We start from the raw sequence: 25,112 nt of genomic DNA, 5'->3' as shown, positions 1-25,112 counted from the left end.
ATAAAATTGTGTGGGGAGGTGGTATTTGCAGTTTCTATCAACACTTTAATGTTTCCTTTTTCTTCCACTAATGATACTTTCTCTAAAAATGGGAATGGAAGTTTATATGTACAAAAATGTCCAAACCACTTATGTTTTAATAGGAAAAAATAGAGACTGTGTAAACGTTTATCAATGAAAGAATGTCCAAAATATTTATTAACAATTCTCTAGAATATATCACACAGCCATTAACAAGAAATTAGTATTTTGTGCATTTACATCTCATGTAATTACCAGTAAACTTGTAATTATTTCAACCGTCTTACTCTTTCCCTTCCCTTTGACCTGAATAATTAATGTTCCTTTACTTTACTTCACTGATGTTGATTTAACTCTTTTGTTATTCTGTTATTTCCTCTATAAACTTATTACTTGGAATCATATAGAAATCTTTAATTGCACTAATGGTTAAATTCTGAATCCTTAATACAGTCTAATATGAATAATTACTTTTACCATCTCCCCCAAATGCTAATACCTTCAACACTTTCAATTCTATTTTTAACCTTCCTGACATTTGTATTACTGTTTTCATGCATTTCATGCTACATATATTTTAATCTCCATGAGAGATTTCTAGAATTACTTCCCGAAATAAAGTTCATTTATATTTATTTATAAATTATCCTTTCCTTTCCTCTTCAGTCCTTCCTGCATTCCTGGTTTTCAAGCTGGGTTAATTTTCCTTTGGATGTGACAACTCACTGCAGTATTTTGTCTAATTCAAGGCTGCTAACAATGAAAAGTTTCACTTTAAGATTTTCTGGGACATCTTTATTTGGGACACTATTGTTGCTCGATGTAGAATTCTGGTTTGACATGAGATTTCTTTTAGCATTTTAAAAATGCTGCTCTGTGGATGTCTATCTTATTTTCTTTATAGTTAGAAATGACCAATTAGCCTTTTTCTTGCTTATTTGGCCTCTCTTGTCCCTAAAATACTTTACATTAACTTTGGTTTTTAGACCATAGTTTAGTTCATTAATATTTACTGTGTAGTCACTCTGCTTAGGGAATGTTGAATTAATTCAATCTGTGGATTGATGTCTTTCATCAACTTGAAACATGCTTGTGTATTTTCACTTCTGATATCAATTCCTCCCCACATTCTCTCTACTCTCCTTTTAATCACACCCCATGTGTCTTTTAATTCTACCCTGAAATTTCCAATGCCATTGGCCCTATGGTTTTCTTGGGAGATTTGCTCATGAACTGTCTTCCATTTTAGTAAACCAGCCTTTGCTGGAATCAATTCCTTCTTAATTACTTAAATTCTTAATTTCAGTTCTAACATAAACACAATATATCGTTTTAATTTATAAAAAAAGAGATAGCAGAGCAGTTTGACAATGAGAAAATGATTTGCTTTTGATGCAATAAAGCTCAAATAGATGGGAGAATATTATATATTGGATCATATTAAGATTTATGAGGAGCCAGTATTCATTAAAATTCACAAGCAAGACAGAGGGGGCGGGAAACCTGAGTTTCTTGTTCTTTGCACTGATGTGGACTGCATTTTGAAATGATAATATTTATATTTCTTGAGTTAAAGAAAATGTTATAAAATCCGCCGGTTTCATCTGTTTGTATTTACTTACTTTAACATATGTTCTGGAAAATTTAAATGACATAGGTCACATTGTGATATCTCTGTTGATCTTGTTTGGATAGAGCCATGATGTGATGGTTAATTTTAGCTGTCAACTTGACTAGACACAGGGGTGCCCAGATAGACTTTGAAGCATTATTGTTGGGTGTGTCTGTGAGAATGTTTCTGGAAGACATTATCATTTGATTCCATGGTCTACATAAACAAACTCACCCTCACTAGAATGGGTGGGTATCATCAAATCTGTTGAGGGCTCAGTAGAAAAAAAACAAAGAAAGATTGAATTCATTGTCTCTTCCTGAGCTGGAATGTCCATCTTTTCCTGCACTTGGACATCAGAGGTCCTGGTTCTCAGACCTTCAGAATTTGACTGAATTATATCACTGGTTTTTCTGGTTCTCCAGCTTGCAGATGGCATATTGTGGGACTTCTCAACCTCCATAACCTTGTGAGCCAATTCTTACAATAAATTTCCACTTCTATATGTTTATATATATTCTATGGTTGTATTTCTCTAGAGAATCCTGACTAATACACATGGATAATAAATTGCATATTAAGTGCACATGGAGGAACTTTCCCGAGGCATAGGAGGCTCCCCTAATCCCCAGGAGGACGCAACTAATCCCATCCAGGCAGCAGGCATGAGCACGTGCAAACACACACACACACACACACACACAAGTAATTTGAAAATGCGCTCAAGCTCCAACTCTCACTCTCTGCCTTATTGTTCATCACAGCAGTAATTTCTACATGGCATGTTATACATCCTTTGCCATTTATGATCTCTTTCCTCCCACTAAGACTAAATCAAACAGGGGCAGTGAGTCTATTTAGTTATTTTGTAGATCACAGGTTTTACACCAGAGCTTTGCATGTAGTAGGTGCTCTAAAAATAGAATGACCAAATAGTTTTCCCTCCAAACTGGAACATATCAGGGAATGAAAAGGGTAATATTAATAATTATGATAAGACAACAGGAGAAATATGTGCTGAAGACAGAAATGGAGGATTTAAAAGTTAAGATAAACTGATCAGTTTTGCATTTTAAACAGATCATTGTGACCAGAATCCCATGATTGGATTATGAGGAGAAAGGATTTGGAATCTTAAGCTACTCCTGCTAATTTATTGCAGTGTAGCACCTAAAGGTGGTATCTTTGCATAAGAGTAGTTAAGTGGAGTGGCCGGTCCCGTGGCTTAGTGGTTAAGTGTGTGTGCTCCGCTGCTGGCGACTGTGGTACGGAACCCCATGTGGGCTTCTCCAGCCATGCTGAGGCCGAGTCTCACATAACGCAACTAGAAGGATGTGCAACTATGACATAAAATTATCTGCTGGGGCTTTGGGGAAAAAATGGAGTTGGTCTGGCAATAGATGTTAGCTCAGAGCCGGTCTTCCTCAGCAAAAACAGGAGGATTAGCATGGATGTTAGCTCAGGGCTGACCTTCCTCGGGGAAAAAAAAAAGAATAGTTAAGTGGATGGATTTAAAATATTACATGAAACAAAGTTTTAGTGTTTGAATTTTATATGTATATGAATATAAATTATATATTGTACACATAATATATGTGAGCTCTCTTTGTGTGCAAAGCCATATGTGAACACTATTGTGGGAAAATTTGGAAAATCCACGTTACTCTCGTCTTCATGGAATATCTAATTTAGTGAGAAAAAACTCAATCTTGAAAGAAATAGATAATAATGCACATATAACTAAATAGAATAAAAATCAACAAAGAGGAAAAATGGAGTTTTGTAATTTAGGTTACTGGAGCAGGAGTGTTCACTGTCTGGAAGTGATATTTTGTATGAGGTCTGAAAGGTGATTAGAAATAAATCAGACGTGGATAACCTGTAGGTAGATTCAGAAGGGTGAATGGATGGTTCATTGATATGTGAGTGTGGGGTGGCAGGGTGTCCAGGGTGACATCCAGGGCTAGACAGGTTATTACCAAAAATAAGGGAGTTTGGGGACACTGAGAGAGAAGCAAATTATTTGGGGAAGTGGCTTGTTCAACTTGGGACCTGGTCACTGTGAGTTATCACTGATGTGGTGAATGTGAAGGTAGATAAATGGGTCTGGGGTTCAGAGTTAGGTCTCTGCTTATTCTTTGGACATGTTTGGCTCATTAGTGGTATTTGAAGCCAGGGAAATGGATGGGGTTGCCCCAGAAGGAGGGTGAAGATGGGGAACAGGTGTCAGAGCAATGCTGACTTTTGGGAAGCATCAGTCATTGTGGGATGTTAATAAAGAGAAGCCAGGAAGTTGCTCAGGAAGTTTAGACAGGCAAAAACGGGACAGTGTAGGGTGGTGGATCCCAAGGACAAATGGTCTTTTAAAAGGACATTGGAGTCCGAAATGTCATGTGCTACTGCAGAGCATGTCAGAAAAATCATGAAAAGTCCCCAGTGGATTAGTAAGAGTCACGGCTTGTGAGGTTAGCAAGAGAAGCATCCACAGAATGGGGATAGGATTGGGTGGGCACTGTGGAAACAGAGGCATTGGGATGTATGTGAACTTTTCACAATGGATCCCTGGCAGGAGGAGGAGAGGAGGGGCGTGGAGGGTGAGGACTATTAGGAACGCTGGCTGAGAGATTAGTTTGTAGATGGTAGAGATTTGTGCATATTTGAAACTTGAGGGATGATTCCAGTAGGGAAGTTATGGAAAGCACAACAAATATTGAGGGCATAATGTCATTGAAATGGAAGGGTAAGATAAAAATCAGAGTGGTTTCAGCCAAAAAATCAATTTCTTTGGATATAACAACATAAAAGGTGTGATAAATGAATTCCTTATGAGGAATATTTGTAGATCTGATGACTAGAGAATGAAATAGTTCTTTTCTGGTGGTTAACAATTTATCTGTGAAATATGGAGGAGGTCGGAATATAGAGATTTATAGAACTCAAGAAATGGAAAAAATGAGCAGAGCATTCAGGAAGCATTAGAGAAATGCATATAGGTCCATTGGTTGCTGTTGATACTCTGTTGGGATCCACAGGCTCCTGGTGCATTCTCTGTTCAGTGCAAGTGTCAACATGACATGGCAGGTATTTGAAATTATCTGAAGTGTGCAGGGTGGATATGATGGCAATAAAGTATCTGGTAGTATGGTCAGTGGATGATTGAAATGATGGACTGTGAATCTGAGATTACTAGAAAGGATTAGGAGAAGAAAAGTAAGAGGCTTGTGAAGATATTCCTACGGGAGTAATCTAGTTTATTGAAGAACGGTTATTTAAAGTAGATTTCGTTGTGTAAAAACTGGAAATGTGGAAATTTGTGGTGGGAATATGGTGTTTGTGAATTACTGACTGGTGAGCAGGAGAATTTTGGGGGAAGATAGGATCAGGGTGTGGAAGTGAATGACTAAGGATGGAGTAGTGAATAATTTCATTAGAGATGAGGCAGTGAAAGGAGATCTGGAGTCCTTGGAACTCTGTGTCCCAATAACAGTGTGCTGTGGGACACCAGCATGTGTGTATTTGACCATGACAGAGAGCGGAGGAGAGGAACGTCCTGAAGCAAGATGGCTGAGGGAAGTTGGTCTGGATTTGACACTGGATAATGACCTTGAGCTTTCTGTCATTGTCTCACATCAGCTTGATGATGTTACTGAATCCTATTCTCCATGTGTGGTCCCTGTACCAGCAGCTGATCATCACCTCTTAGAAATGAAAATTCTCTATTCCTTCCCCAGACCTACTTGGTTTGAGATCCAGCAATCTGAGTCTTAAAAACTCTCCAATGATTGTGATGCACAGTGTGATTTGAGACACATGTGTCCAGGTAGAGAAGGAGGGTGGAATATCCACGTGAGCTGAGAACATTCTCCATGGATGGTAGTCTTCATCCTCCATTTTGTTCAAATTTCCCATTTTATTTTGTTTTGAAAGAGAAAGCTCCAAAAATATTCCCCAACTTCATAGTGGAAACGGTGAGACCATGAAACTATTTCCAATCAGAAAACTGAAGATCTATGCACCCTGAAACCTAAGCAGCTGCATATTCCAGAGGTCAGTTGCTGGAATAACTTCCCATCCTGGCGGTGAGGTCAGGTGCAGTCAGTGGGAGCAGACCCTGGGGAAGCCGCAGCATGTCTGTGGATACAGCAGACTGCAGGGAGTCCAAGCCTGCAGCAGTGAAGGAGAACTCTTAAGTTCTTTGGAGTCGCAAATACCTTGAAAACAGTCACACAGTTTGGTCCATGTGAATTCCTGGACCATGCAGGGGCCGAGGGATCTGCACACCAGCCCTGATCCCACACTGGCTCGCTGTACATATTGGGCAGAGATGAGTCCAGGAATGGGTTTGGGTCGCTCACAGACCCTCTGCAGGCAACAGGCATCTTCTAGAGAAATCAGGAGACAGACACAGAATGTGAAGAAAAGCATGGGAGAGACTGACTGTGGTCTCGAGAACAGACGAGATTGCCGGGGAGGCAGACAGAGCAAGGAGCCAAGAAAGGCATCCTGAAAACAGTGAGGAAAGCAACATTGGTGCTGAAGAAAAGGTGAGTGGTGCCGTTGAGAAATTCCCCATTAGACAGGCTTGACTCTCACAGCATCTCTTTGTAACGTCCATCATGATCTTGACCTTTCATGGTAAACCTCAATTTTTCTTTACCATGAGTTTTCTCCTTTTTATATTAAAATTGATAGGATAAATGAAGCTGAGGAATTAGTGTTTTGTACTTACATTTGTTTTTTCTAGAACTTACACTCAATGAAGTGATGATATCTACTAGAATGAGATTTGTCTTTGAATGCATATTAAATCCGATTCCATAAATTTTTATTATGATTTTGCATCTAATTTTTTTTTTTTTTTCTGAGAAAGATTTACCCTGAGCTAACATTTGTTGCCAATCTTCCTCTACTTTTTGTGTGGGTCACCATCACGGCATGGCTACTAATGAGTATTGTAGGTCCATGCCTAGTAACTGAACGTGGGCCACCAAAGCAGAACATGCCAAACTTAACCACTTGGCCAGCAGTACGATTATTTTGCATCTAATTATAACGTAAAATCCATCAGTCTTTCTCTTCATGGTCACATGGTAATTCAGACATAGGTGATTTCTATATCATGAATTAAGTATCTCTTATCTGTTACCTGGCAAACTTGTGTAGCTTTGATTTTGGAATCTCAAGAATGAGCATAACCCCTGGGGGCATTATTTTCCACTTAGAGAACCCTGCAACAGGCTCATTGCCTTCCTTCCCAGACTAGATCCAGAGTCATGGAAATGTGTTCGCCTTGCACACAGCACAGAGCACATAGGAATTACTCAACAAACATGTGATAAGTGAATATTTGGTGGCATCATCAGGTCATTCACAGAAGCCAGACTGAGAGATAACTTCCTTAGGTCAGCAAGGAGAAGTATTCCTTTATATTTGTGATGTTTTAATTTGTAACAGTGTAATGTGGACACCAAGTATACTGTTTTAATCAAAATTGTGTTCTGAAGGTTTTCAAAAATCTCTAAAACTCAGAGTACAGAAAAATAATTCTCTGTGACCCTGTTACTTGCTTCGAACATTGTCAAATCTTATACCATCTGACTTTGTTTATCCTCACACCAAGACCCCAAGAATTAACCAGAGGAGATGGCTGAGAGCACATCATTTCAGCTGTAAATATTTCAGTTTCTCTTACAGGTGAGGGATTTTTTTAACACAAACACAATAACGTTATCACATACAAAAATAAAAATGTCATTCGGATAATCAACTATCTAGTCAGTATCTAATGTCTCTCAGTTTTGTGAAGGTTATTTCCTGGTTTTACATTTTATTTGAGTCAGGATCTTAATGAAACTCTTCTTTTGCAATTGGTTGATCTGTTTCTGAAGTCACTTTTAATCTCTTAGTAGTTCATGCATCTTGGGATTTGGGTGGGATATGAGTGTGTCTGTTTGTGTGGTCTACATGGATGTGTGAATTCTTTCTTTCCTGGATGGCAGTGCCTTGAAAGGAAGGGCCTGGGCTGTGGGAACTAGGATTTCTACTCTGCTTCTGGCTGAACTGAAAAGGTCTCCCTGGGTGACACTTGCAGCCTTCAGAAAGGAGGGGGAAGAGATACCAAGGAATTCAAGACAATGACCCTTGTCTTACAGGGTGTTTCCAGGGCATGATGTTCAAAATGCCGGGTGGTAACCCTTTAGCTCCAGGTCGTCGGGTGGGTTCTTGGCATGAGCTCTGAGCAGTGTCTTTTAACCACCCACCTGGGGAGCATTTCACTATTTTAATTGGTAAGGTTGTGTCTGTGGTGTCTAAGATTGGTGGCATTCCCCTGCTGGACCCACTTCTATACCTGCCCGTCTCCTGCCTCATCTTTCAAAACTCCCAACAGGAAAGTTTCACATCCCTGTAACACAAATCCATATAACCAGAGCAGAGACTGGGGAAAAGAACACAGCTCTCCCAGGGGCTACGTGCTCTATTCCCTCAGGCCCAGCTGCCGCTTTGGGACAAGTCAGTAACAACACGATTGAGTGTGTAAACTAGTGATTGTCTGAGACCAGGGACCTCAGAATCACATGGGCCCAGATGTCACCCAGGGCAGCAAGGGACGGTGTGGGTCATTCAGTGGACAGGATTAAGGTCTCTTGTCTTGGCAAACCAGAGCTTACCCCTGATCCATCAGGCCCAGCTGGGGAGGAATGGCTACGGTGTACCTGACAGAAAGGCTAGGGGCCTTCTAGGGAATTTTTGCCCAAATAGAATCATAGAAAGCTGTGCAGGGATGCTGGAAATCCTAGTTCACAGGGAGCAGTGAGGTTTATGGGACAAAGTCCTGTTGTAGGTTTAAAAGGTGCATCATGAATCTTTCCCTCTGGATATGAAACAAGCGGGAAAAGGACTTCCAAGAGCATGGGCCAGGATCACAGGACGATTCCAATCTAGGCAAAGGGTGAATAGGGAGCCCTAGAGGCGGCCTGATGGGGATGTCCTGTGGGCCCTTAGTCCATCTGCACATGGTCTTCCTCTGTCGTTGTCTGTTACACATGCAAACATCTATCTTTTTTCATTTATTTCTCATTTAGTGTTGATGCAAATCCAGAGACTGGTTAGAAAATGGCAAGTTCCAATATCTGATCAAAGAAACCTCAGCAAGAGAAGCAAAAAACATTCATTCTTCCTGGAAAGCTGTAGAAAGACAGCCACTGTCCTGGGGAAGGACATGGTCCTGGTAGGTGCTATTTGAAAGACACCCACATTTCAGTGGTTATTGCTCTGACTGGGAAAGTCCCTCCAACCTCTATATCCAGGGAGATCAGTGGGGCTGTCTCTGCTCCTGGCCCAGGTGACCCACATAGAAATGCACCTATCCTCTGAGGAAGGGGGACGTGAGGGTTTCATTCAGTAGCCAGGGAGGAGGCTGGCCCTCCTCCCTTCTGCCACATACAATAAGCTGTGAGCATACACAAGTTCTTAATTCAAGGAGGAAAGCGAGATTCTGTGTCTCATTTACATGAGCATAAGAAGTGAAAGAACCACACCACAACACCCAGGCTGTGACAGAAACAGGATATAATGTAAGAGTCAAATCTACCATTTACTACTAAAGAAATAATATCACTCCTCCCCAATGGGTTAACAGTCGCTGGGGTGCAGATTTCAGGGAGTTGGAGGGGGTGGTTCCCTCCCTCTGGGGCTTTAGGGGCAACCAGGGAAAGTCTTAGGATGTCCTCCTTCACTCAGGGTGGGAAGAGCTGGCCCGGTGCACCCCGAGGGCGCCAGTGTCCCTGCTGGTCAGGAGGAGCTGCACTTGTGGTCTCCAGAGTGTGACAGCTCATCGCCAAGGGCATGGTGGCGGAAGAGAAGAAACAGACTATTTTGGGGTCCCTCCTTGAGATTCATGGCACGCCTCCCTGCCCCCCTGCACTCTGATCCAAACCCTATGCAGAGTGCTCAGTCCATCAACAGCATCTCATTTGTCCCTGATGCAGGAGGCATCATTTAGCATCACCCATTTCAGAGGAGGCAACTGAATCCCAGAGAGGAGAGGGGAGCAGCCTGTCCCAGGCCTGGTCAGCAGTGGAGCTGGGATCCAGGCCCATGCTTAGCCAGAAGCTGTACTGAGCTCCTGGATTGAGTTGCTGCTGGTCCCAACACTCACTCGGCCCTAAACTGGATGATGTCCGGTTCCTCTTTCTCTTGAAGAGCCGCATTTTGCTCACCTTCTGGTGTGCAGACTCCAGCTAGCAGGAGACCCAGTAGCTACAGGACAGAGTGGACCTGTGAGCTACCAGGAGCCACACCTCAGGTGCCCCTCCCAGAGCGTGCCAGCAGCTGAGTCCCAGTGCCCCATGGGTCACCACGCTATGAGTCCTGAGGCTGATTAGCGAGCCAGGCCACAGGCTCTGGAGCTGGCCATCAGAGAGAGTCTGCCCTGCCCTCACCCAACTCCTGTCCCCCTCACCTCTCATGGACACTGATGGGCTCCATGGCCTGGAACCAGGCCCCATTTCGCTCTTTGGGCTCCAGGTCATACGCACTTGCAGCCTGCTGGAGCAGCTGGATCCTCCTGATGACTTTTAATTTCTGGGAGGAAGGACAGGATGCAGACAGAACTTAGGTGGGGAACCCTGTCAGGGACTTGTGTGGATTGAGGATCTGGTCTGGGGTCTGTGCTCACTCGGGAACCCTCCTTCCTTCCCACTCCATTCAGGACTTGCCTGTCCTCACAGTTGGCTGGAATTTGTTCCTTATCCAGGAAGGTGTCCTTGATGTCATCCCCTCCCACACACACCAACGTGATGGGATTCCCAGCTTTGTGGATCTGACTCTCCCAATGAACATAAGACCCAAGGCATGAGGCCAGAGAAAGTCTTGCCAGCAGAGGTCTGTGATTTCCACTTCCCCACCCTCCCACAGCTGCTCACCTCACACCATTTCTGGAAGTTGACCCGATTTCCCTGGAAAGGAGACAGCTAATGTCCATCTGAAACAGCCCCCTAAGCCCATAACCAACTCCCATCCCACCCCTTCTCAGGCTGCAAGAATATCAGGGCCCAGCAGAGGGCAGAGCTTCCACCAAGAGAACTTGACACTGGGTCTGGCTCTGGGCCCCAGAGCAGGAGGGACAGGGGAGCTGAGGCCAGAGACCTTATGTAGCACACCATCTCTGATGACAGATGGGGAGACTGAGGCCTCAAGGAGGAAGGGACAGCTGGACCACAGAAGTTCTTCCTCACTTGCAGGGGCTGATGGCACTCCCCCAGGTGCAGGGCCTGAGGGGGAGGCTGAGTGCAGCTTAGACACAGCCTCCTGCAGCTCTGCAGGCAGGCAGCTCTGAGCTTCACCAGCCCAGGGAGCCTGGTGGGCGGCTTATGCGGAGCGTCTATTCATGTATTGCTAAGATGGGCCTGACTCCCCAGCTCCCAGGGGTGGCCATGGGGCTCTCATGAGAGGAGGTTTGCCAGGTACTGAGAGCTCAGGGCCCAGTGCAGGGCTCTTACCTCCCAAACCTCAAGATCCTGCTCCTTGGTCCCACCTTCAGGCTCACTCACTTCCAGATAATCCTCCATCCCAATGTTCAGCAGCTTCAGGAGATAGAGGTACATACCCAGGAAGGGGACGACACCCTGTGAAATCAGGGTGGGAGGGGTGATGAGTCCCACCTCTCAGGTGCCCCATGGACCCTCCCCCAAATACCTTTACCCCAGCCTCCTGCCCACCACAGACTCCCACAGAGAGCAGCCTAGGACCCTCAGCGGCCTGCCCCCAGTTGCCCCCTCCAGGACCACCCAACTTCCCCAGTCACCTCCCAGGGGTGGCTTTTGGCAAATCACAGAGCATGTGCTCCCTGCCCCTCCCCTCCCTAATCCATCCTGCGCCCAACCCTTCCAGGCCTCCTCCTGGTCACTTCCTGGGCAGGCATTTCAGGCTCTGGGGCTCCAAGTGTTGGGCTGGAGGAGGAGGGTCCCCTCTCTTAAGGAGACCTCAAGCCGAGAGGAGAGAGACCCCCTCCTCTAACACCTGGACCCTCCCCCTCAGGCCCCATCACCTGCTGCTGCTGCCTCTCCTGGGCTCCTTGGGGATCCATCTCTAAGGTGGCCCACACAGAGGTCACCTCCTGCAGGGTCAATGAGAGGCGCAGGGAGGCCATGCTCCCTTCCCCGTGTCTCCCAGGCACCTGATCCTGGACCCTGGACATCTGGTGTCTATGACTGATCCCATTCCAGAGTGCTCTGATTCCAGATCATTCCCAGCTCCAACACTCCCTCCTCTGTGCCCTCAGGCCTGCCAAGGCCCCTAAGCTTCTCTCCTCATCAGGAAAGTGTGAGGAGGACTCCCATGCCTCCAAGGGTCCCCTGAGGACTCAGTGTCATCTGACTGTCAGTACTCTCCCCTCCCCCCTCGAGGAGGAGGAGCACAAAGCTCCTGCACATTCCTCTCCCCCTTGTACCTCATCACACCTATGAGGCTTGCACCACAGATCATCTCCTTCCATTTCCCAGATGAGGAGACTGAGGCCCACAGAGGGGCAGTGACTTGCTCAGGGGCGCACAGAGGAGACCGTCTCCCCTCCCAGCCAAAGGGCCTGGCCCCCGGCCTTCACTCCTCCTCCAGACACACCTCTGACCAAGGTCCTGTCCTCTGGACTCTCGGGGTGTGTTGAGGCCCTCAGTCAGCCTGAGCCATGGATTGGGAGGCGCAAGGTGTTTCAGGGTCCTATCCAAGTGGATTCTGTGTTTTCCAGCCCCCTGGGATTCTCTGATACCAGGCTGGACCTGAGGCCATGCCAAAGGCCTCAGCTCTCTAGGATCCCCTCATGATGGACCCTGCACAGAACTCCTCTTTTATTCACTCAGGAAGGATCCCCCTTGTGCCACATCTGAGTGACAGTGTAGGGGGTTACCACAGCACTGTGTAATGGTGACATGTGCATCCTTTTTTACTTGGAAACTTCTAATGTCCTGTCAGGAAGGTCCATTAAGAATCTGTAGGTTCCCCGATAATTCTCATTGCCATCTGGGGCATATCCTTGTCAACAAGGCACCGGGCGAGACTCACTGGTTTGTCAGCAGTGACCACTATCTGGCTAGAGTGCACAGTCACAGAGAGCACACAGTTCTGTCCCAGATCCACCATTTGGCCCAAGGCTGGGCAGCCCCTGAGTCCACAAGAGCTGTGTGACCTCACAGTGCCCATCCCTGGGACAGGCAGAGTACCCACCCCTGTGAGGTGCAGTGAAGACAGAAGGAGCAGCAGGGGCCTGGCTTCCTGAGGACAGGCTGGGCTGCTGTAGGAAGAAAGGAACCCCCACCCACTCCATCCACCTGCCAGCCTGGAGGAAGAGGGCCAGCTGATGGGTCCGCATGGAAGCCAGAGACCTGCTCATTCTGCCAGCTCCTCACCTCCTGGAACAGTCCAGCCGACATCACTGTATCCCGTGACCAAGGCCTCCTTCCCCAAAAAGTCCCCACCTGCCCCTGAAGCTCACACCCCCCGCTTCCTGTCAAGCTGGACAAGACAGACCGTTATTTCTCAGGGAACCTTAAGTGAAAAACTTCCCAAAGCACATCCTGCCTTGTCCCTCCCCACCTCACCTCCCCTCCTTCCAGATCTCCAGCCTCCACTCACCTCCTTGAGCAGCTTCCTGCTCTCCCGCTGGCTTGTTTTCATCAATTTTTTAAGTTTTGTACAGTTCTTCCTGAGGAGGGAAAAAAGGAAAGAGACACTGTGGAGTGGTTTGAGGGTAAATCCCTTTTGTTTGAAAACCCAGAAGATCCAGACAGCCTGGATGAGCGTTTTCACTGTGTCCTCTGAGCCCTAAGGTGTCTGGGACTGGGGAGGGGGCTCTCCTATTGTCACCTGGGGCCTCCATTCTCTTATCTTCTCAGCAGATGTGTTTTAAACAGTCTTAATTACATGTAGACAGAGAGTTCTGTTGTTGAAAACACTTGAAAATCTTCAATTTGGCTCAAGCCAGGATCTGTCACTTAGGGAAACTGATTCCTGAAGCAGAACAACTGGCTTAAGTTTTCAGAAAGACTCCAAGCCTCCCAACCATGTCAGACCCTATCGCCAGGGTTTGCTGTCTCCCAGGAGGTCCCAACTGACAGAAGGGCAATGCTAGCCCTGTGGGGGGTGTCTGGTCCACCAAGGTGGTGCTCAGGCCCTGGTATTTCTGGGGAAGGGAAGAGAATGAGCTGTGAGGGGGAGCTGGAGCCCTGCTTCCTCTGGCTTCTGTCGCCTCATTGACGTCTCCTTTCCTGGATGACACAGCAGCTCAGGGAACCCGGGAAAGGCACAGCTGGAAGCTGATGAAGAATACTTCCAGGGAGGAGGATTTTAGCTCAAGGCAAGGAAGGAGCCCAGGAAGGGGTGAGATTCCCACCACTGGGACCAGGAGTCAGGTCATTGAGGCACTGGCAAGAGGGACCTAATAATTGTGCAAAGACTCAGACCACAGACTTCAAACATGAGAGCTGAGAACGGAGAAGGGGCAGTTCCCCTGACTCCAGAGAGGGGCTCTCTGGGCCTCCCACATCTTACCTTGGCCACCTGGATCCAGAGCTCCACCACCCTGGCCCTGTCCTAGGCCGTCATGCTCGGGTCCCCAATGCAGGTGGTGACGACACATTCGACCACTCTGTTAAAGTGGGTCGTGGTGGCATGGATGGTGGGTGTCAGGTGTTCATTGCCCCTTTTGTCACACTGGGACCAGATGGAGTCCAGGAAGTCGTGGGGCATCACTTTCTTGAAGAGCTCCTGGGGAGGACAGGGCATCTCACCCAGCCCTGGCACAGCCCAGCTCAGTGTCCGCAGCCCCCAGTCCCAGGCCGGGTCAGTGGTGAGAGCTAGAACTCAGGAAGCTGAGAATGTGGCCTGAGGCTTGTGGGAGTCCCTGGGTGTTGCCTGTGTCCCCTGAGGGTACCCAGCACAGGATGACCCAGGACCCGATACTGTGGCGCCGGGAAGTGACATTTGTTCGCCGCCCAGTCTCACTTCCTCCAAGCACCAGAACTCGGCTCCTGCTTGACCGTCTCTAGGGGCATCTCCCACCCAATCTGACCATCCTGGGGTCTGACTCCTCTTTCAGATGCACATTTTCCCAAGGCAGCAAAAACCACAGTCTTTGTTTGTGTGCCTTGCAGTCATGTACACATGAGGTGCTTATTAGTGCTGAGGCTGTTGAGGCCTCCTGGTCAAATGAGTGAACTACCCAAGGACGAGACAGCACTTCAGTGTGCTCCCCTCCCCCACCAAAGCGCAGACTCTGCCCAACTTCCTCTCTGCTCCACCTCGTCCATCTGCACAGCCAGTCTGCATGGCAGCTGCTCTCAGTGTCCATCTCTACTGTCCACATGAGGACAGCAAAGGCTTGGGAGTTAAGAAAGCTGCTCAGGTCACATGAGGGTAAGCAGGGAAGCTGGACCAAGATCATGGGATTCTGGATCAGGAAATGACAGGTGTGGGGCAGCTCATGGCACAGGGAAGGCCGACCCCACCTGCCGTGAGTTCCCGGCTGTTCACCACGTAAATCAGTGTCAACTGCTCTGCCAACAGCCTGGGAAGAAACTCCAAGAAGTCAGGCTTCTCCTCCTTCAGCAGGTTCTTGCTGGTCACATCCCAGCGGCAGGTGGGCTCTGGGGCTGGATCTGGCTCTGCTGTTATCTCTCCAGTTGGAGTGAGGATTCTCCCTGGAGCCAATGGTCCAGCTGGCTCCAGCTCAGGAGCTGGCACTGGGGCTGGAGCTGATGTTGGTGGTGGCTCTGGCCCTGGAGGGACTGATGGAGGTGACACTGGCTCCAGCTCTAGCACAGGTGGTGGAACAAGAGCTGGAGCTGGATCTAGCCGTGGAGCTGGCCCTTGCTCTGGCTCTGGAGCTGGAGGGAGCTCTGGACATGATACTGCAGCAGGAGAAAGAAACAGTTTCACTCAAGTAGCTGACTTCCCCGGTCCCTGTCAAAGCCAGGAAAGACTCCACTGCCTTTAAGGGAACTTAGCCTTTGAAGACCCTGCAAATCATCTTCCCATACTGCAGTTTCATCACTTTCCAGTTCTTCCTCAATGGGCCTTGGATGCTCCAGCTGGACCTGGAGAAAGTAGGCGTGGTCCCCAGCTCCGAGCCAGGCAAGCTGAGATGCAGAGAGGTCAGCTTCATCCTGAAACAGGGAAAGTGCAGGGGTTTCCAGAAATCCTGCCCTGGGTCCAGGCAGGTTCCCACCAGAGAAGAGATGGCACTGGGGGAGGCAATTTGGCAACAGAGTCAGAGGCCTGGCCTTTCCCTCCACACTTCTCATTCAAGGCACCGATGTCTGCCCCTTCCCATCCTGGGGATAAGCCCCTGCTCATACAGCACGTTGAACACAGAGCCTGACATGACTCTCTTCCTGCTGACACTCTTCTCCTGAAGGGCCGGGACACAGCCCAGCCCAGCCCTCCATGTACTTGTGCAACGGGATTGAGAAGAGGCCGGTTTTTGAGCGGGTTGTTCACAGATCTCCTGTCTTGGGCCTGGAGGTGGTGGTCAGAAGAGGTGGATAGGGAGAAGAGGAGGTAGATTAAGATGAGTGTGTGATGGGAATGGGTCTCTTGGAGACAACTCAGCCTAGACACCCCTCTGCTTCCCAGGGGTCCTGGCACCCATCCAGAGCTCTTTGACTCCTGTCCTCCTGGAGTGGAAGCCACCAGACCTCAGCCTTCCCTTGGGAATCAAAAGATGTGTGAGACGCAAGTTTCTGACAGGCCCACCCCAGCCAAAGCCCCCATCTCTCCCTCCATATCTTGTTCTGTAGAGACAGGAGGCCCTTCTTCTGGACCCAAAGACCACGCACTTTTTTACATGGGCCTGTGCTCTGCCCTCCTGGTTGGAATAAAGGAAGATGCCTCCAGCTATAAAGGAGGCTATCAGGGCATCACTTGGGATGTACCATGGAAGACAGGAACTGCGAAAGATGTCTAATGTCACTGTCTGACTCTCAGACGACAATTGAGCCACAGCCATTGTGTCTCCTTCATTCACTGACTTTACTAAGTGTCTCCAAATGTCCTGCATGTAGTAGGTGCTTAATCTACACACTTGAATGAATGAAGTCCAGCCAGACCATCCCAGACACTTGAGTGGGCCTAGGGCCTCTCTGCTGCCCCAGAGATCCTTAATTGGCTACCCCAAAGAAAAGGATCAGGACCAGCTGGATGGAATCTCAACTCCTTGACAGGGTGCTTTCCATGTGCTTTACCACACTCAGAAAAAACACATCCTAGAGATCAGTGAGGCAGACTATTTTTCACGGGGAAGAGAAAAATAAACACCATGGACAACCACAGCACGTCCACAGCCCTCTCTGCAGATCTAGGCACCAGGTAAGCACCTGCCATTGCTGATCCCATTAGTCCCTACAAGATCACCATGAAATTTATCCTCCCCCCCAACTTTTCAGAAGAGCAAACTGAGGCTCAGAGAGATGTGAGGATTTGCCCAAGGTACACAGCTGGCAGTGGGCAGAGTCACCACTGTGCTGAGGAGGGAGTGGCTACTCAGCTAGTAAACAGCTGGTCCAGGACCCGGTGGGATATGTCTAAGGTCGAGTAGTTGATCATGAAGGTGGTGAAGCTGGAGATGTTCCTACTCAGGAAAGCTGGTGCCATGGACCCTGTCAGCTTCTCCATCATGCTGCCTGGAGGGCACGCATCCTGCAGGCCTCATTTAAATTCACAGTGAACTCATCCTCACACTGGGGGAGAGGAGGAGGGACATACAGTCAGTGATATCACAGTGAACCACCAGGAAGAATGAGGTGACTTTCTACCCTCCTGTGTAGCTGGTGGGGAGGAGTGAAGGTCCAGATTCCTTTGGGAGTGGGACTGTGGGGTACTCTAGTGAGAAAATTATGGGGGTGGGGAGCCCAGGGGGTTCTCAGATTTAAGTCTGCATTCTAGCACTGCCTTGGTCATCTCAGACTCCTGGGTGTGAAGACACGTCTGCACCCACACTCACCTCAGAGCAGCCCTGGTCATTGATGGACTGGTGCACTTGTGTTCTCTCCAGGGAGAGGGTGAGCTGGAAGCCATCCACCAGCTCCTCGACCATCTCTTGGGTGCAGCTCTGCAGTGACAGTGCCCAGCATTCAGGCCAGGAGGGATCAGGGGTCTGCCTGGACTTTTCCACAGGGGGAAACCCCGCCAAAGATCAGGCACAGAGGGGAATCTGCATAGACTCCACCAGGGAAGGAATGCGAGGACACCTTGAGGGCCCGGGATTCACATGCAGACAGAGGAACTTGGTCCCCAGCACTCACCTGACTCTCCTGCAGCCAAGATATTGAGTATGAACATGACACATTGCCCGACTCCCACCATCTAGCTTACTGCTCCTGCCCAGGCTGGGTCCTCCTCATCCCCAGCTTCCCTAACTCCACCTCACACACACACACAAACACACACACAATGAGTGTTAATGGGTGTGGGGCTGTCCTTTTGGGATCACAGTTCTGGCCTGACCTAGAGTGGCCTGCCATGGCCCACACTGTTACCTGATGGTTCCTCCTGCCAAAAGGCCACAGACATTCGAGGTGAGGGCTGAGCCAATGTCTAAAGCAACTTAACATGCTCTCATTCTGGGCTTTCCTGGGGCCAGAGCTTCGGAAAGTCACGGAACAACATGAGAACATCCTGCTGTGTCGAGTGTCTCCACTCAAATGAACTGGAAAGGAGGCTGTGATTACAATGTGGGTGCCTGGAAACCAGAGTTCTAAGTTTTGTTGGGGGCTGTCACCAAGGAAGTGACGTCACTTATTGAAGGTTCTATTATTTGGCCCCTTCATTCAATCAGACCAACCCAAAAGCCCCTCTAGGCTGTTGGCTGCTCTCCCTGCTTGCCCATGTCATCTCCATCACTGTACACAAATACCCATCACCACCCTCTCCACAGCTCCTTGGGAGTGGATCCAGGGGGCCAGCTTTGAGGAGACAGAGCTGAAGTCAGACCTCTTTTTTCCTACTAGTTCAGTGTCCTGGAAAAGCTGCTGTGCCTCTCAAGATCTGTCCAGTCTCCCAAGCTGCACAATGAGGATTGGGCTAAAAACAGCTTCCTAGGGACCTTGTCAGGGTACATGTGATAATACGTACAACACCTGTGGGCTGGTGTCACATGTGTCTAATGTACACACTTAGAGATGGAGGAAGTACAAGAAGGAGTAGGACATCACATAGAGTACCAGTCAGAACTTCTCTGGGTTCCAGATGTGTGATCTTGTGAAAGTCACTGCCCCTCTGGGCCTCATTTTCAGGTCTGCATCCTGAAGGGGTTGAAATTAAAGGAAATTCAGACATTGTGATCCACTGTCATTAACCCTTCCACGGTCCCCTGTTTTACTCAGAATCAGTCCCAGGTGCCTCACGTTGGCCTATGTGGTGGGCAACCTCCACAATGGACCCAATGCTCCCTGCCTCCTGAAGTGCACATCCTTTTGTCATCACTAAGTGGTCAGTATCTGGCTTCTGAACAACAGAACACAGCCAAGGTGATGGGATGTCACTTCCAAGTTTTAATTACAAAACATCTGTCAATTCCTGCTTACTGACTTACTTGGGTTCCCTACTTACCTCCCTCCTTCTGTTTCCATCTCTCTCTCTCTCTCTCTTTCTCGCTCTTACTATCACTCTCTATCAAATCACCAGAACTGGGAATGCAAGTGCTGATGTTTTCAGTTGCACTATGTGGAGGCTCCTTAGGAGAGAACTGAGGGAGTGTCCAGCCAACAGGCAGACAGGAGCTCAGACTCTGAGTCCAAATGGATCCTGACAAAACCCATGGGAGTGATCTTGGGTGGGAATCCTCCCCCATTTGAGCCCTGTTGAGACCACAACCCTGCTTCACAGAGACTTTGAGGCAGAGGCACCCAGCTAAGCCATGCCAGATGCTTGGCTCACAGAAATTATGAGATGTTGTATATTTGTACTGTATAGGTGGTAGGTTTTGGAGTAATGTTGTCACAGAGGAACAGAAAGTAACAGTCTACCATGTCCCGGATCCAGCCTGATCACCCTCCTCTCTCCCCTCAATCTCTCTTCTCAGACTCCCTCCAGCCACACTGGCCACATTTCTGACCTTCCCTGGTCAAACTCGCTTCTTCCTGTGAGTCTCTGCATCAGGGAGCCTTCTCCTTGACACACTAAGTGTTCCCAGACATACACAGGGGTGCTTACACTTGTCATTCTGGTCACAGCAAAGGTCTGAAATGCCTCAGAGAGGCCTTTCAGAACCTCCTAGCACAGTCTCTACCATCACAGATCTTACATCCAGAAGAGCAATACATGATTTCCTCCTCCTTCCTCCCATTGAGATAAAATGAGTGCACGGGGAAGGGCTGTCTGCTTTGGCTGATGCAGAGGCAACTCCTTCTGGTTATACCAGGAACACGACTGTCTCTTCCAGGCCGAATTTTTCCCAACCATAAATCCATTGTTTAAGGAAACCATCATTCCCTCTATTTCATGGGTCTGGTTTCCCCAAGAACACAGTGAACCATCCCCACTCCCTGTGCTGCATCACCATAAACCCACAGCCAGAAGATAAGCACCGGGTTAAAACACCACCATATCCTGAATTCAGTCACTGCTGAAACCCTCCCATTAATGTTGTCATTCAATGGTGACTCCTGAGGACACCTTTCCCCTGAGACCCATTCCCAGCCTGTCCTCAGCTTCTTACAGTAACACTGAGATTTCCTCAGAGTCCTCCCTACCTGGGCAAGAAACATTCTGAAATGTTCTCTGTATTAATTTTCAGGGACTGGGGACATTGGTAGATGTAATTTGAGTGTGTATGTGCAGTAGTTTCTACACAGGTATTCTATTTTTCAGACACAGATAAAATAGTGTGGCTACTCAACGCATCAAGAAAATGAATAACTTATCAAATTTTTTCATGATGTGAAGTCTTTAGAGAGTAAATATCGTGGTTAAGAGCACAGAGTATGGAGCTAACTCCTCATGTCCAAATTCCAGCTCAATCCCTTACTAGATATTTGTATTGACTGAGTTATTTACCTGATTGGTGCCTCAGTTTCTTCATCTGTCAGTTGGCAATAATGATCAGCATACATATTTTGTAGGTTTATGGAGAGTCTTAAAGGAGTTAATGTTTGGAAAATGCTTGGAACACCTAGTGTATTACCAGTGCTGTACTTATATATTAGAAATACAATTTAGAAATTCTTCTGACACTGCCTGTGAGCCCCAGAGGGTGAGCCTGTTGTCTGGATGTACACAGAAAGCACTCCATGACATACGATGAATAAATGAATGAACAACATTGGCGAATGCATTACCAATGTCACCTATGTCATCCTAGAGACATTCCCAAGCCAAACCACAAGCAGACATTCCTGCTCTGTCCTGCATCACATTCCCTGGAGGAATCACTGGGGCTTCTTGGACCCTGGTAACCGTGCCCACTAAAGTTTCTTTTCTGTCAGCAAACCCCAGTCTTTATCCAATTGCTGCAGCTCACAGGGTCTGCGTTCTGATCATTGTTTTCACTCGAGAGAGAAGTGCCATCCCCAGAGCTGGGCACACGCAGAGCTTGAGCCTTGGAGAAAATGATTCCCTGGCCCTTGGTCAGGTAGAAGAGCGCAGGGACAGAGTGGGATTTGGGGAAAATCCTCCAGTTGTTGTCAGAAAGGATGGAGGCAGGGAATGTGTCAGCAAGGACTAGTCTGGTTGGTGGGCCTTGGTTGTTAAATAGTAGGGGGGCTGGCAAGTTTCGTAGGTTCTAGCATAATACAATCAATATGACGGTCATGAAATCAGAATCATCCTAATTAAGGCCAAATTAACCCAATGTCAGCTGTTCCCTGACTCTCTAATCCGGTAGTGACTTATAATAAGGGTATTCGTGTTCTATCATCTCCTTTTCATTGATTAGCTAGAGTAATTATTCTTTACATAGCCTGTCTATTTTTACATAGTAAAAAAATGTGTTTTTTAAAACAACCCTCCTTGGAAAAGTCTCCCTAACATATTGAATTAATAACAGAAGCCACGACAGGAAATTCACCACATATCTTGAGCTTTAGTCTCTGGTTTTAGATCTTCCTAACTGGTAAATTACCTTGACTTCTGCCTTCTTTCTTGAGATTAGTCCACTTAGGACTAAGTAGGAGTGCAACCTCATGCCATGTGAGAATTGGTGACTCTAGGAAAAGGTTTTTTTCATTCTGTCAGTGTCTGTGTGTTTGTGTGTGTGTGTGTGTGTGTGTGTATGACAGTTTTTTGCTGCATCTTGCAGTGTGGGCCAGTGTAGACTCCTTTTCTAGGGAAAAAATTTCCCTAACAACTTTCTCTAGAATTTATTTTCACTGATGGCTTCATCGGCACTGTCCAATAGTAACATTAAGCACTCTATATTATAGAATTTAATTTTTTTTCTTAGTAGCCACATTTTAAAAAATTAAAGCAAACAGGTGAAACTAATTTTAATAGTATATTTTAACCCACTATAACCAAGATATCATCAATGTGGGTGCAGTCTATACAAAACTTAATAATGAGAGAGTTTACATTGTTTTCCTGGGTTTCATAAATCCAGTGTGTACTTTCCACTTACAGCACAATCTCCATTTGGAAGTTGAGTTTTTTCAGACATACATTCTCTGTACTGAGATTTAATGTTCACAGTTGTCAAATAAGAGTCACTAGGAGTGGGGTGGATGATAATTTCACTACTGATTTAAACTCTAATGGAGCTATGAACACCAAGTGGTCAATAGGTTAATGAAATGAATAGTCATATAGTACAGAAGAATGGTATGATTTGGGATTTAGAAAAAGACTGGGGACCGTGTGTCCTGACAGGGAGCACCAGAGCTTTTCTTGTTGAGAGTGACAAGGACAAAAAGAGAATAAAGTCATACTCATAAGTGTCTAACAACATGGGGGAGAAGAAATGACCTGCCGTAGTCCTGAGTTTTGACCTAGAGCTTTCTGTTCTTGACCCAAATCTCTCTGATGATGTCCCAGGACACAGGTCAGATTAATCCCCACAGAGAGAGAGGGAGGGTAGAAGTACAAGGCAACTGACATAATTGTCCTGGGAAGGCAGGCTTCATTTATCACTCTGATCCACATTCATAATTTATTTTTATAGGATAAGAGGAAAAGAAGTATGATGGTCAAATCATCACAGAGGAAGCGACATGATTGTGAAAACCAATACAACACAAAGCCTGGTTTGAGCATCTCCATCCCTTTGAGGATGTCCAGTTACATATTCAAGAGGCCAGTTACTAGAATCACATCCTATCCTGGCAACGAGGTCAGATGCCGTCAATGGGAGGAAACGTTGGAGCAGCCCCAACAACTCTGCTGGCAGAAGAAACTGCACGGTCTCCAGGCCTGCAGAGTGCAGAAGAACCATTAAGTCCTTTGGACTTTGCCAAAGCCCTGCTGAATCTTTCACCTAGTTGCACAGGTGCATCCCTGCCAGGTGTGCTTGCAGGTAGCCTGAACTCCAGTCCCATGCCCACCCCTGCCTGGTCTTCAGATTCAGCAGATACGATCCCAGGAGCTGGTCTGTACATCCCACAGCTCCTTTGCAAACAACTTCTGGTGACTCAGGATGATATCAGGAAACAGGAAGAGAAAGTGAAGATGGCAAGAGAGAGACTGGCGGTAGCACTGATGCAGACAGACTCGCTAGTGAGGCAGGGAGAGTGAGGGGCAAAGAAGGACGTCCGGACAAATACGGTGATAAAAGACAAGACGGGGCAGATGACATGGAGTTCACACTACATTAATGTCTCTGCAGGGGTCATTAGGTTTTCTTGCTTTGAGCTCTTGAAACTTTAATATATACCAATATTTTTCTTTTCTTTGATTCCTTTGCATGACAGAGAAGATACAGACAGTGATGCTTCTGAGGTAGGAGATTGAGTTTCAGGTGAGGAGAGAAATGTGATCTTTCCTTCCTTTCCTTTCCTGAGTGTTATGTATTTGTATTTTAAGATCAACAGAGAGTTATCACAGTCAGGGAATTCCTTAGAGTTTTGCCCTCACAGTCACAGAGAAAACATACCTAGTCCAAATGGATTGTCCTTTTTATGTAATATTGCAATAGATTCCAACATAACATTTCACTAAAGAGCTGTTATATCTGTCTTCTCTAAAAAGACACCTAATTCTGTGTCTCTATTTTTCTGGTATTTGTTGCATGTTGAATCACTAGTTGCATACAATGAAATACTGGATTTTCCCTTTTTTTAGATTTATATGCGTTGGAAATTTGATTCATGAAAATTGATATGCCACTGCGGTATCATGCTGTCAGGAGAACGACTGTTTTCAGCATCACAAGTCTCACAATAAGCCAGTGTGTTGGGATTTGTCTATTTTTCTAATCGAGTATGTTGCACTCTTCAAATCCTCTTTATCATTACTTACTTTTGTCCCACAGATTTACCAGTTTCTGAAAGCAATGTGTTAATAGTAGAGTATCTTACTATGTATATCTTCCCTAAAAAATGAGTTATTTTTTAACTAAATCTTCTCTCCTCTATTCTTCCATGTGGTAATCATCTGGATTTTTGGTTAGAATGTGTTTTTAATGTCTTGTTTTAAAACTAATACTAAATTAGACAGACGGTTTTTTTCCTTTCCTTGTGACTCCTGTTATGTTTTCCTGGGTTCACATTTCTTCTTCCTGATGTACATTCTTTACCGGTTCTTTCACTGCAGGCCTGTGGGAGGTCAACTTTGAGTCTATTTGTAAGTCAGATAACATCTTTCTTTCTTTGAGACATAGTGCAAATAGGTGTTTAATTTAGCTTTGTAGTATTTTTTTTCCTTCTTTTTCAAGTTATTTAATATTTCTGATGCTCCACATCTTTACCTTAAAATGGAAATAAAACCCTAAATATTGTGACTGTAACTGAGATAGTACATTCAGATCTTGCCAGTCATGTTGCTTAGGAGAAATTAAATAGTCAATTATGATAAAGATTATTAACCATTATAATGATATCATAATAATGTAATATATAATAATGATATATTAATGTATAATAATAATTATACATTAATTTATAATTATAATGTACAGTGTATAATGTATGCAATGTATAATAATAATATATTAATATTATTAATCATTATAATCCTCAGAGTGTGCATTCTCAGAGAATCACTGCTTAAGATTGAGAATGTGAAGCTCACACAAAAAAGTCTGAGAGAGTGGCATGATTGTGACTTTAATTCTCAGCCCTTGGGTATCTTCAGCTGTGGTCGTCTGCACAGTGTGTACAGATAATGTAATCTGTACCCACAGAACCACGGCAGAACAGCGCAGCCTGCCTCATGTCTGGGTTGCTCTGAGCTGCCTGTTGGGGAGCCTCTGCTGTGAGGCTAGTTGGACTCTGTAGAGAGAAAGATGAAAAAAGACTCTTTCTTTTCCCTCAGATTTCTCCCCACGTGTTTTATTCACTTTTAC

The 25,112-nt window shown here is 46.4% G+C and overlaps 1 protein-coding gene and 1 long non-coding RNA gene across 3 annotated transcripts in view; both read right to left on the bottom strand.

Moving 5' to 3' along the window:
* LOC131401712 (uncharacterized) overlaps positions 1-14,404 on the bottom strand; it is a 100,721-nt gene extending 86,317 nt beyond the window's left edge. Inside the window, exons 1-4 of one of the 2 annotated variants that reach the window (XR_009217875.1) lie at positions 14,177-14,404; positions 13,262-13,331; positions 11,682-11,750; positions 11,240-11,259 (exon numbers count right to left, since the gene is read on the bottom strand). This is a non-coding gene — a long non-coding RNA (uncharacterized LOC131401712). Of the gene's footprint in view, positions 1-11,239; positions 11,260-11,681; positions 11,751-13,261; positions 13,332-14,176 lie in introns of those variants that run through there. The other variant, XR_009217876.1, reaches the window with a different exon arrangement.
* Positions 14,405-14,719: 315 nt separating this feature from the next.
* LOC131401652 (ral guanine nucleotide dissociation stimulator-like) lies at positions 14,720-15,934 on the bottom strand. The gene is made up of 3 exons (XM_058536900.1): positions 15,678-15,934; positions 15,133-15,534; positions 14,720-14,757 (listed from the first exon to the last, which is right to left on the bottom strand). The coding sequence occupies exons 1-3, from the start codon at positions 15,925-15,927 to the stop codon at positions 14,720-14,722; spliced, it is 690 nt and encodes a 229-aa protein (XP_058392883.1). The 5' UTR covers positions 15,928-15,934.
* Positions 15,935-25,112: the final 9,178 nt, after the last annotated feature.

This window comes from Diceros bicornis (genome assembly GCF_020826845.1).
Source record: "Diceros bicornis minor isolate mBicDic1 chromosome 13 unlocalized genomic scaffold, mDicBic1.mat.cur SUPER_13_unloc_1, whole genome shotgun sequence".
In the NCBI taxonomy this organism is placed as follows: domain Eukaryota; kingdom Metazoa; phylum Chordata; class Mammalia; order Perissodactyla; family Rhinocerotidae; genus Diceros; species Diceros bicornis.
The sequence above is the reverse complement of the archived record's forward strand: the minus strand, read 5'-3'. Positions and strand labels throughout refer to the sequence as shown.

What these genes read in the sequence shown, in the direction of transcription:
- LOC131401652 (XM_058536900.1), bottom strand. Translation starts at nt 15,927, where the DNA reads ATGAGAAGTGTGGAGGGAAAGGCCAGGCCTCTGACTCTGTTGCCAAAT. An exon ending in CATTGAGGAAGAACTGGAAA is followed by an intron (nt 15,535 to 15,677) that starts GTGATGAAACTG and finishes CTCCTGCTGCAG; the next exon opens with TATCATGTCCAGAGCTCCCT. An exon ending in CAGCCGGGAACTCACGGCAG is followed by an intron (nt 14,758 to 15,132) that starts GTGGGGTCGGCC and finishes ACACAAACAAAG; the next exon opens with ACTGTGGTTTTTGCTGCCTT.